At 48.4% G+C, this 12,700-nt stretch overlaps 1 protein-coding gene across 1 annotated transcript; it reads left to right on the plus strand.

Annotated features, from left to right (window-relative positions):
* Window positions 1–9,860: 9,860 nt before the first annotated feature.
* LOC119113015 (prisilkin-39-like) lies at window positions 9,861–11,939 on the plus strand. The gene is made up of 5 exons (XM_037237330.1): window positions 9,861–9,874; window positions 10,290–10,560; window positions 10,863–11,024; window positions 11,703–11,776; window positions 11,826–11,939. Exons 2-5 carry the CDS (start codon window positions 10,290–10,292, stop codon window positions 11,937–11,939), a joined length of 621 nt encoding a protein of 206 aa, XP_037093225.1. The 5' UTR covers window positions 9,861–9,874.
* Window positions 11,940–12,700: the final 761 nt, after the last annotated feature.

Consider the following 12,700-nt stretch of genomic DNA (forward strand, 5'->3'; position numbering starts at 1 on the left):
ATACATTTCCCAGCATCAGTAGGTTTACGGTGCGCTTTCGTCACAAAGCATCCGCCACTTGCATCCACATGTTAAGAAATGGTAAACGTTTGTCGACAACCAGTTCAGTTGTGAATCATAATAGCGACCGCCAATGCATAGCAGCCTGCATTTGGCGAAGGTTGGCCTTGTCGGTGAATCTTTTGTCACCGACAATAATCCACCATATATATATATATATAGGAGAGAGAGAGAGAGAGAGAGAGAGAGAGAGAGAGAGAGAGAGAGAGAGAGAGAGAGAGAGAGAGAGAGAGAGAGGAGGGAGAGAGAGAGAAAGAGAGAGGCGAGAGGAGAGAGAGAGAGAGAAGAGAAGAAACGAAGAGGAGTAGAGCGGAGGAGAGAGGAGAGAGAGGAGAGAGGAGCGAGAGAGGAGAAGAGGAGGAGAGAGAGGAGAGAGAGCGGGAGAGAGAGAGAGAGGAGAAGAGAGAGAGAGAGAGAGAGAGAGGAGATGAGAGAGAGAGAGAGAGATAGAGAGAGAGAGGTGAGAGGAGAGATTTATATATATATATAGATATATATATATATATATATATATATATATATATATATATATATATCAGGTCTTTAAGGACATGGTTCTCCAGCGTGCGCATTTTCATTTTCGCAGTATCCAAGAGAGATGAGCCCCATTGCGACACCATCTACTTAATGGCAGAGGTTCCGTTCGGGTGCCTCTGTGGCACCTGCTGATGCTGACAAATGCATGAACGCGGCCAGCGTCAGCCCAGAGAGTCATCACCACGACCGTCATCCGTACGTTTTGTACGACACGCTCTAAGATATTGCTCTAGCTGGTCAATAACGCACCACGAATCTGAACGGTGCAATTGCTCGTTTATGCTAGCTACTCGGAACAACGCATTTGACCAATATCTTAGATCCACCTTGAATCGACGGAGCCTAAAACTACTCGACAAGAAACCTGCCCATCAACTTTATTATCAAAATCAAATGTTTCCCTCCATATGAGGTGGACCGAAAAAGTTTTTGCACAACATCATCAGGGAAAATATCACACCGAACGACGAAGACGCTGAAATAAGGCTGAACATCGTCAGGGCAAATATCACACCGACTGACGAAGACGCTGCAATAAGGCTTAGCATCTATTACAAGTGTAAGACAACTGGTAGCTTTGTAATGAAAAAGAACCTGAGAGCAGACTGAAACCAGTCAAAGTGCACCAAGGCAGTGTATGAGTTTAATTGTCCGTACGCAGACCGCCGACTCTGCAACTCGGCCTACATTGCAATGCAGGTCGACCAACGGCATCTCTACCACGACGCATGACAATGCACCTGCGGGAGGGAGCACCAGACAAGCAAATGCGCAAAACCCACAATAAAACGCCTACGCGCTGATGTAAGGGAAAACACAGTGAATCTAAAACCATGTCTATACAAACGCCATTGACGAATTATCGAAAACCATCCTCATCAGAGAAAGAATGCCTGACGTTAATAAGCAGCTTAAGTGATGCATCACTTTGAGCCTGTTAAGTCATTTAATGACACCAGGGTGGTTCGATGTATTGAACTTGTCATGGTGTCAAACTGGCTGGAAAGTGTTGTGCGTGTGTTTGTATGTGTTTTAAAATTGTACCTGATATTCGAATGCATACTCTGTGAGCTGATGGTTCACCTTTGATTTGGCGCACTCAAAGGTAAACCGTCTTCTGGACTTAACAAAAAAACAAAAAATTTAATTTGAACAATCGTGCACAAACGCAAGAGGCTAATTAAATGTACATTGGCCCTTGCATGTTGGAAAACTTGCATGAATTAAAGCAAGCTGCCTAAGCACAACAATATATCTATACGTACACACATGACAGTGCTGTTAAAGATCATGGCGTGCGTACATACAAAAAGCTTTTTCGGCGCTTGCTAAAGGTTTTTGATTACCACCTTCAATTCATCATTAAGGTTAAAAAGTAACTTACTGACGTTTGATATCTATTAGTCGATAAGCATCTGAAGTTTCGGAGTCACACATTACATCATTACATTACATCATTACATCACACATTACATTGCTGTGCACAAGCCCGGACGCTTACACTACCGTTGGTTTTAGTTTTTATTTTTATTTGACTGATCTTTTGCAATCTGTCTTTAATGAGGCTGTGTGCCTGATGAAATAGTTGTTCGGATCACCGTCCTTGTCTGGTGTGTTAGTATGTGAACTAGCGCTGTACATATAACAAACCAGACAAGGACAATAGCCAAGACAATTATTCCATCCGCAATGCTCTTACCTTGACTCATCATTCCGCGAAGCTGTGGTCTTCTCGTTTTCGCTAAGACTCAGTGCTTCCGAGATAAGGATTACGTTTTTGAAACGTGATTTTTTGGGGTCCAATACACTTAAACTATGCATAATTTCTATGTTTCACCAATATACACGTTACATCGATGCGTTACAAATAGGCGGCGTTTCAGCAAGGTCGTGATGGTGCTGCACCAGCCAGTGACCTCACAAAGCTTCGTAGCGATAAGCTTCGTGGCAACCTGTTACGATGGGGGCCACGGCTGGCATGCCATGACAATCGTACGGGTGGTGGTGCGTTTGATGTGAACACTACGTATACAGGCGCTGAGGCGGATGCTCTTTGACACCATGACACGTGATGATGAAGTATACGTCTACAGTCAGCGTCTCTTATACAGGGTGGTGTGAATGCCGTTGTAGAATATTCATCTTAACAAAGCCTTGGCACAATGTCAGTAATTGCTTGAAATTCTCAACCCTGGTACTCACTTCGCATGGCCTGCTGCTGACCGCTATCCCGATGCTGAGAAGGCAAATGACGCACGCACTTTGTACTCTCAAGTCTAAGTACGTGTAAGTACGATTTGGTGAGAAAAAACTCTGCTCCACAGCTCGCCTCCTTCACATCCTGGCAAGCCGTCCCAGTTGTAACGGATAGCATATATGTATACGTGCGCGCAGAAAGAAAGCTTTTGATTACAGGGTAATAGTTCGATGGCTTCCATAGGTGGATCACGGTTAAAAGCACTTGCTGAGGAAAGCCTGTTGTGTGTACCGGGACACACCACCCAGCCTATTCCGTTCCAGTTCAACGAGATTTTACCTCATTTATTTAAGACTGCAGAAGGTTTTGCATGCCGCACATTGCAGAGCACGGCCGCCCGAAGCCTGGGTTGGATTCCGTTGGCCAATCGCCAGCAGCACTTTCCCGTCAGTCAGGCCAAGCACCGCGGGCGCCGTGGTACGCAGGCTTACCTGTCGCCGCTGGATAGCGCTTCCAGCATCTTTTCCAGCCGTCAGAGGCTGATAATTATGTCGTGATAACGAGATAACTTATCCCATTACCGACGCTTCTTAAACTACATTGCCCAGATGGTGAAATAAACGACTGTAGTGCAGCCCTCTGCTCTGGTGCATGTTTTTGACACCCCACCAAATTCTGTGTGGTAATTCTGCGTACATTTTGTAAATCAAATTCTGCGTAACCTTTAGTAGATTCCTGATCTCACTTCGGAACACCCACTCACAAATATTCCTATGCTCAGAATTGATTATTTTCAAGAGAAAGGTAAGTGGTTTGCAGGGTAAAACACATTCTTTCAAAGCTTACAAATACAAATAAAAACGGGATTTAAGTTTTGAAATAAAACGCAAATAAGAACAGGACTTGTCAGAACCGGTCTGAGCATGTCAGCAGCGCTGGGAGCAGTGTAGCTGAGTGTTCTGCGCTTATCTCACTAGCACTAGCACAAGATGACTAGTTCGGAAGGTATAACGGTTAAATTTAATCAGGTACGTCTTTTGTTTTGCATAGGCGTAGTTTGGAACCTAATTTGGTCACAAATGCCAGCGTGCCTCGACCTTCAGTTCCTTGGCTTGACAGTTCAAAAACACGCTTGTCTCACTCCTCTCTGTGGAATCGGCACACGACCACGAGCGATTTGGTCCACCGCAAAAACCACAGACCCGCACTGTCCAAAACGAATGCTCGCGACAGTGCGCGATCCGTCGGCGGACAGTCGAGCACGAGGGGTAGCGACAGTGCGCGATCCGTCGGCGGACAGTCGGGCGTGAGGGGCGCGCCCCGAACGGGACCTGCTGCCGTCACAGTCTGCAGATGTGGTGGAGTGCCGACTCACATCCCGCTTAAGCTGGAGAAGATCCAGTGAACCCTTCTAGACGATCAAGGATGACTGACGCATGACCTGGCACCATGGGTTAAGTCAGTGCCTTGGGCAGGGCAGCGAATCGCCGTGCTGGGTAGTGTAACCGGGCCAGTTGACAGGCTGCGGTGGAGAGGAAGATTGAAGTTCAGATGTATGTAGGCGTTCTGGGGCTGGTAAGTTCGCGTACCGTTAATCAAGGTCCTAACAAACTGCAGCCAACAAATGTCTCAGAGGGTTTCGACGTTCGCTGTGGGAAGATCAATCAGGGAGGGATAAAAGAAAATTGGCACGACGTCGGAACTTTGGCATATAACATTCCAGAAGTAAAGTATGTCTGGAGAGAAGATGCCAACAAGCCTTTAGAGGGTTTCAAAGGCTTTTAACCTGGTTGTATAAGTGGGCAGAAAATTTGTTTGATTTAAGCCATACAATTCATCAGGTTTGCATGTTTTACAACACTGCATACATTACAACAGCATTTGTAATTGCAGGTTTGATGTAGGCTTCAGCAGTTTATCCAACTGGTAAAAAGCTGCTCAAGAAAGCAAAACTAGAATATAATTGCAAAATATATTTGATGTGCATTCGACGTAGTAAGCCAGAATAACTTGCTTTTTTGTAATGAAAACGGCCATTCTTTGCGTTAACCTGTTTCAAAAAGTAATCAAATTGTTAGAAATTGCAAACTCTGCCCATGCGACTGAAATTTTTTCTATTGTGGTAGTGTGCTCAGGGCTTTCGTGGTAAGCCACCGTTACGAACAACTCTAACCGTGAAGCCTGATTTGGATCAATCTTTTGCTAAAGAAGTTGGGCAGAGCCTTTCATGAATTCATCCTCCGGCTACATCTTCTACGTAAAGCGGGCCACCGTAACGTGCTGAATGCATCATAGCCAATGACACACGAACCACAGTTTTCCTCTCAAGGTCGTCGTATTTCCGGCCAGTCTACTCTCATGGGATAAGAAGGCTGACACCCTGCTTTAAGCCGCCCCACGTCGACACGTCACCCCCCCCCCCCCCCCTCCCTCCTCTCTCTCCCCAGCCCAGACGCGTCGGGCCCGCCCGAGGCAGACGTGTCGTGCTCCGGCCGGCCCGGTCGTCCCTTTCTCCTCAGCCCAGACGCGTCGGGCCCGCTCCGGCAGGCCCGGTCGCGCCCTCCTCCTCAGCCCAGACGCGCCGGGCCCGCCCCGGGCCAGACGCGTTGTGCTCCGGCCGGCCCGGTCGCGCCCTTCTCCCCAGCCCAGACGCGTCGGGCGCGCCCCTGCCGGACGCGTCGTGCCCCGGCCGGCCCGGTCGTCCTGTCCCATGACGTTGCACGTCACGACGACAAACCGCCGAGGAGGAAACTCGCTCCGAATCTCAAGGCACCCCACCACCATTCGTAACAACAGCGGCACGATTGCAGGAGTTAATCTCCACTGCCTGTGGGATCAACGGCCGCCTTACCACGACCCCGTCTTTTCTCCTCGGTTAGAGGAAAACAAAGTGAACAGATAAGGTAGAATTTCCATTTCTCACGTGGCTGAAAATGTCAATCTTTTCGGAATATAGCCTAGAAATTGATTTTGAAAGCTTTCGAAAGCATTATTTTACTAGGGTCGCCCTTGCACTCCCGGCACCAGCTGCCTGGTGCTGTGTGCAGCGGCCGACGCAGTTCTGTTTTGCGGAGCCTGCAAGCCCGGCCATCGGTGTTCTCGCTCTTGAGAATGCTAGCGTGTTTCATTGTTAGCTTTACATGCGGATTCTGCCAAATCGTGGGCGTTCATGGGCTGGCCTTTTCTTAATATTTGACCTAAATTCGTTGCACTCTATTGAAAATTATTGAAACTCTTTATCTTGCTCTGGGAAACAGGCTCCGCTGGTAAACCAATAGAGGCACGTTATCGTTCCCGGCGAAGGGCTGACGGGCCATTTCGTCCTAGGGTGGGTCGCCTACAGGCCATCATTCTGGCAACTGGGGGACGTGGTCTCCTGGTCGATCAGGAGGTACGTAGAGGGATCCGTCACATATAGGTCCCTTCCCTGACGCGAGACGCTCTGCGACCCGGTGTTTGGCCCTATATCGGTGTAGGAGCCTTCATTGACACAGCAAGGTCCCTTATCGCCATAGGTGGTCCAATGATTGTCACAGAGACTACATTTCGGCTGAATGGACCGTTAGCTGGAAAGGGATGGAAGCCCCTCGTTCCGTACTGGAGGCCCTAACTGCCAAGGGCGGCCCTTTCATTGTCTCACTCTGGACTCCCATCATAAGCTCCGATATATCTGTCCATTGTCAGAGGCCCTGACCATCGCAAGAGGCCCTCTGGCATGCAGGGTCCAGTTTCTGTCACTGCTCAGCAAATGTTCCGGTGGTTGAATGGGGATCCCCTACCGACACAGGACCCCCTCTTAGGCATCGTGGGCCTCTGGCTGACAAAGGACCCTCATTGTCGTGGGCCCCGACCAATGAAAATCGCGGGCCTCGGCCTAGTCCCACATGCAATATATGGATCATGTGATGCTCCCATTCCCCAACCCAAGGTGCGCATCGAAAAAAGATACTGTGGTAAATGCCATATTATAACGTTGTATTGAATTCGCGTGATATTAACTTCATATTCGCACATCTTTTATCTAACAGTGTTTCAAGCTTTCGTAGCCTTTATTACACAAAAGTTTTTGACGCATAACTGTTTGCAGATGTTACAGAGCACACATGTTGGAAAAAGCGGAGTAAATGGAATATATTGCTTTCATAGTGGTGAGTAGGGAATCAGATGACATTTATCCCCGCAGGGGCAGCTACATCAAATCAAAATGTTTAAGGTTATCACAAAAAATCGGAAAACTGGTAGTATGATCAAATCATACGAGTCTGATGTACCAATCAGTGAATGTCCAATGTCCAGGTGGGCTATTCCCTTAAATATGACCAAATGCCAGCCCATTGGGCCCTTCGAACTTCCAATGGGGCCCTTGATCTTTGGTCCTGAGGGACCCTTCAGACCCCTCTTTGGGCTCCCTTCGTGCCCTCTCGAACGCGGCCCCCGGTGACTCAGAGCCATTGCCGGCACAGGATCCATGTTGGTCACTGTAGGTCCCGGATCGACAGAGCCCTCGTTGTTTCAGTGTCCCAGACTAATGCAAATGCGGGCTCCAGCATTGCTCCTGCTCGGGAAATGGGATCCCCAGGGCTCAGATTGACACGAAGTCGCTGGTCGGTACCGGTGTTGCCGACCGACAGAGAGACCCTCATCGACTCAGGGGGCCCCAACCAGCGCAAAAAGGCCCTCTGACTGATGTTTGAGGGCCCGACCCGCAGGGCCAAGACCCCTAATTGGACCTACGGCCAGCCCTCCGGGTTCTCAAATCGCGCCCTTCATTTCGGTCTCGAGAACCCTAGGGGCTTGAGGGGGAGCAAGTGCCCCCCCCCCCCCCCCTGTACCCAATTGCCCTGCGCCACTGCATTGCAATGTTTACATGAAAGTTTGGTCCGATCAAACGACCAGTGTAGTAGAAATACTTTTGATATGTTATACAATATAATTAAAGGATGCCTCCTGCTGCTGCTCACAGTTCACGGCGGCCGCCATCATTATTTGCAAACACAATAGCTTCCAGAGCCATAAGATCACTCTGTCTAGTGATTGTCTCTTTCTCTCTCTCTCTCTCTCTCTCTCTCTCTCTCTCTCTCTCTCTCTCTCTCTCTCTCTCTCTCTCTCTCTCTCTCTCTCTCTCTCTCTCTCTCTCTCTCTCTCTCTCTCTCTCTCTCTCTCTCTCTCTCTCTCTCTCTCTCTCTCTCTCTCTCTCTCTCTCTATCTCTCTCTCCCTCTCCCTCTTTCCTTCTCTCTCTTCTCTCTCTTCTTTATCTCTCTCTCTCTCTCTCTCTCTCTCTCTCTCTCTCTCTCTCTCTCTCTCTCTCTCTCTCTCTCTCTCTCTCTCTCTCTCTCTCTCTCTCTGTCTCTCTCCCCTCTCTCTCGCTTTCTCTGCAGCTCCGATCCAAATGCTGTGCCGCTGGTGTTCCTTTCCGGTCAGTAAACCTATTCGATTTACGGAACGCAAAAACATCAAAAATCTGTGAAATTGCATTGATTTTTTAATTCGGATAAGTGTGTAAGATTTCCCAGCCAACATGTTCCTAAAAACAGGTCAGTGAACCCTCACCGACACCGTCTCGGAGATGTAGTGTGTCTTCTAACACTCCGATGTCGCATCAGATTGAACGATTGCCTTTCAGTTACCCTCTCTGACAGCTATGGCCCGACTTTGACCTGCCATATGTCAGTGACATTTCAAGGCACATATATTTATACACTTACAGATTGTTTATTAGCAAATTTACAGCTAATCATAAGTTGACGCAGCCACGCCCGCTGTTAAAAAAATGTCTTGAAAATATTTGTTGTTGCGTCAACTACCCCCTCTCCTCCCCCTTCCGAGTGCGTGCTAAAGGGAGTGTTCCAGATTTGTATGGGGTTTTGAAATGAAGAAGCCATATTGAAGATCATTCGGTGCAGTTCACAGCCTTACCCTTCTCAAGACGCAAAATCCTCAAGTTTCGTTAAAAGACCGCAACTATGTGCTGGCTATTTCATGCATAGTATTTCAAGGCCTTGACATGCATCTAGGTGTGCATGACACCATAGCAACGTCGTTCAAATCCTGCCATCCCATTGGCTATTGTGCGCTTACTTTGCCATGATGCTTTTGGTGTGCGCGTCAACGTTGGCTTAGATGTTTCGACGGTTCTGTTATTTTTTCTTATCTATGCGATGCTTCCTTGAAATCTTTTCCACACGCTTCCAAGTCAGGCAGTCGGAACCAAATATTAAGATGCAGAAACCACCCACACCCAGCAGCCTAACATTCAAAACCTCTCACCGCGCACACAACGAGCACAAACAACCAAATAAGTCTACCAGACTAGACACGTTTTTCAGACTTTATATTAAGGGTCGCACATAACCGACGATCGTGGGCGGCTTCAGCACGGACGATCGTGGGCGGCTTCAGCGACGGCTATTTCCGTCGGACAAACGTCTTCAAGATCTCCTCATGCATCATTCGCATCCCGATCCCCGAACTCTGTTCCCTTTTCCTCTATGACACTAAATTAACTGTTCCGACATTCTCACCTGAAATTTCATCATTTACCATCGACCTGCCCTTTTGTTCAACACTCACCAACTTGGGACCTGGCATGCTGAATCCATTAACTACCGAACGATTTACGCTGTCAGAACAACGATTGCTTTTTGAAAACCAGCTGAATTGCGAATTTACTGCATACGAGCCTCTATTTTGTGGAAGGGCGGAGAACAATATTTCGTGGGAAGAAAGAGCAAAGCACATTGTCTGCAGCTCCATGGATCTGTATAGGATTCGGCGGACAGGGTTAAGGATAGTATGGAAAACATTTTCTGATTTGAAATATAGTAAAATTTCTTCCGCTGTTTATTTTATCTGTAATATTAATTTTTTCACACCACCTGACGCTGTGAAGCCAACTGGCATTCACCACCGCATCCGTCCTAAGACATTGCATTTCCTATCCGTTTGCACACACCCTCTAACCAAGGTCATGTGTGGCACATCGCGTGCACTGTCGAGCTTGCAGACCCGCCCACCACGGCCGCATATAAAGGCGGAGCAACGCAACCAGTCACCATCAGTCAGCCCGCAAAGCAGCGAAGGTGTGTGGGGGTGACAGCAGTGCGCGACGCTGTCTGGACCAGCCCTGCACGGTTCTCGGGGCGCGTGTTCTGCTGCGACGGCTCCGTAGGGCGGGGGTCGGGTCGGAACAGCGCCCGCCACCATAAACTCCAGCTTGCTCACTGGGCTGTTACAGTGGGGTGTCGTTGAACTCTGCCCAGGGCCCGATGGATGTGTGGCAGCTTACTCATACGTACTGTGCGCAGATGTGGTCGTGGTTACCGGTGGGGTTTTGATGAACATCATAAATCACACGACGAGCGTCATGAGCATATCAATAGCTACCGTAACGGTGTTCCAGCCCAGACATTGCCTCCCGCGACATGCCTTTCTCGTGCAACTGGATAACGTCACGCACCATCGGATGTGAGGCTGACAGTGGATGCCGTGCTTCAGATGCGGCTCATCCCGTGCATCCCGCTCCTGGCGCTTGCCGGAGTGGCCTCAGGAGGATTTCTCGTCGACGGAGGAAGTGGATATTTCGGCCCATATAGCGGTCAAGGAGGCGGACATTTCAGCCAAGGATTGGGATCGTATCTCGGCATGGGAGGCGGATATCTGAGCGGAGGATTGGGATCATATCTCGGCCAAGGAGGAGGATATTTCAGCGGAGGACAAAGATCACATTTCGGCCGAAGAAGAGCAGGCGGCTTCAGCAATGGCTACAGTAAGACTTTGTCCGGCTCTCTATCGTTGAAATTCGGCTCTCACGGTTGTGTGAATTTGCGTTACAATAGAGTCAAGATATTTGTGACAGGGCCCTGATCCGTACGCGGTGTTCTATAGTATGCACGATGGATATTGAAGTTTCGGATGGTGCCCAGAAAATACTGGCGAGTTGCCATTCGGGTCACTCAAACCCTTCTATGCTTTCGCAATACCACCGAAACAGTGAAGACGCAGAACGCAAGGCCAAACCGCGAGTTACCATACAGTGATCATGCTCACTGTGCCCTCTCCTCTCGACAGACAAGTTCGGTCTCTTCTTCTCGTTCCTGGACCCCTATCTGGCGGGCAAGCAGTTCACCTGGCAGGCGGCGAACTTCCAGTGCGCCATCCGAGGACTGCGGTTGGTCTCGCTGGACGACCCGTACAAAAACAAATACGTGTCACGCAAGATCGCAAGATACAGTAAGTCATGACAGTAGCATTCAGGCCTCCAAAATGAATGCAACTATGCCGTTCCATCCCGTCTCCCCCACGTTTAGAACTTAAGTCCAAAATGTGCTGCTACCTTTTAAAACTTTGTTCAACTGAGACGCAATTAGTGCAAGCATTACTATCTCTCGCCACAACCATCCATTGCCAGCCAACCATTCCGTTGCAAAGTTAGGGGATTGTGGTATATCGCGTCCGTCTCGATAGCGTCATGTGGAATATGATGTCGGCAAATGACGGCTGAACGAAAATCAATGCACTGTGCCCGTCATAACGTAACCAATAACATCAAATCAGAAAAAATATCACAATTCGTTCACACCTCTGTCATACACATCCAGTTTAGAGTTTAAGGACGTAGTTTTAAGAAACAAGGTGAAAGGGTGACTGAACTGGTGACTGGTAAGTGGTCAAACCTACCACAAATGCGTCAAAAACGCGTTATTCCCCAGATTTGACCCACACAGATTCCCCAGATTCCCCAGATTTGACCCAGATTTGACCATCTCAAAGTTGGTGGCCAGAGCACCTCCCCAAACACACAAATAAAAATAAATCTACATAAAACACCTATTTCATCCTGTTGTATGCGATGATCAGGATGAAGATCCTGTTTGGTCAAGTGCCGTACCACGCCTGCTTCCGCTGCAGATGTGCGGTACATCTGGACATCGGGCATGAGGAATGGCTACAAGTTCTTCTGGGCCAACGGCCCGACCGGTCAAGTACGGCTTCACCAACTGGTCGTTCACGGGCCGCCTCGGCCTGCCGCAGCCGGACAACTACCAGGGCAACGAGTATTGCTTGGCCGTGCTCAACCACTACTACGGCGACGGCATCGTCTGGCACGACCGTCGCGTGCCACCACAAGAAGTCCTTCGTCTGTGAGCCTGTGAACTACTACTAGAGCTGCACGTGGAGATGCCTAACAAGCCCGGCGTTGCAGCAATCGCTGGCAGCGAGGTGCTATCCGCCGGATCCCAATAATTACAGATATGCTGGTGTTGTGAGTCACGGTCCCCTAACTAGATGACTACCCGCCATTTCATGCCTGAAAAGGAGCTGCCTGACAGGCGCAATGAGACCTAGAGATCTTACCTAGACGACATCCCGGCGCTGTTGAGTCTCGCGATTTTCATGGAATCTTTAGAACGCTGTGTTTTGTGAATAGATATCTACTTAAAATTTTGGAGGAAATGGCCATGCACTGAGAGCACGGTGAATAGGTTGAACCATGCGAAGTGTAGCAAAATCTTACACCGAATAGTATTGATCAATGAAATAATAAAACGATGGCGTTTTCAACAAAGAGTGTCGAACGTGAGCATCCGTAATGCGAGCAACGCAAACTTGCACTCGATTCAACTTCACATGAACAAAATAAACTCTAATTCGTCAAATTACTTGAAAGCTCACTCAAAATCCACATCAAACTTGCCCGTCAAATACTGATTCCAGTCAGTTGTTGATTCAAACAAATGGACACGACTGATTCTGGGTCTGATTCGAATAAAGCGAAATGGGGTAAATCATGACTCAAATCAACAGAATTCGAGTTAAAGGTCATATTTTCAGAACAAGAACATGTAACAACACCGGGGATTTCCAATACCAATAGGAATATCCGATGGCTTAGTGTTAGAAGTTAT

Source organism: Pollicipes pollicipes, unplaced genomic scaffold (genome assembly GCF_011947565.3).
Source record: "Pollicipes pollicipes isolate AB1234 unplaced genomic scaffold, Ppol_2.1 Scaffold_7261;HRSCAF=8764_pilon_pilon_pilon, whole genome shotgun sequence".
Taxonomy (NCBI): Eukaryota; Metazoa; Arthropoda; class Thecostraca; order Pollicipedomorpha; family Pollicipedidae; genus Pollicipes; species Pollicipes pollicipes.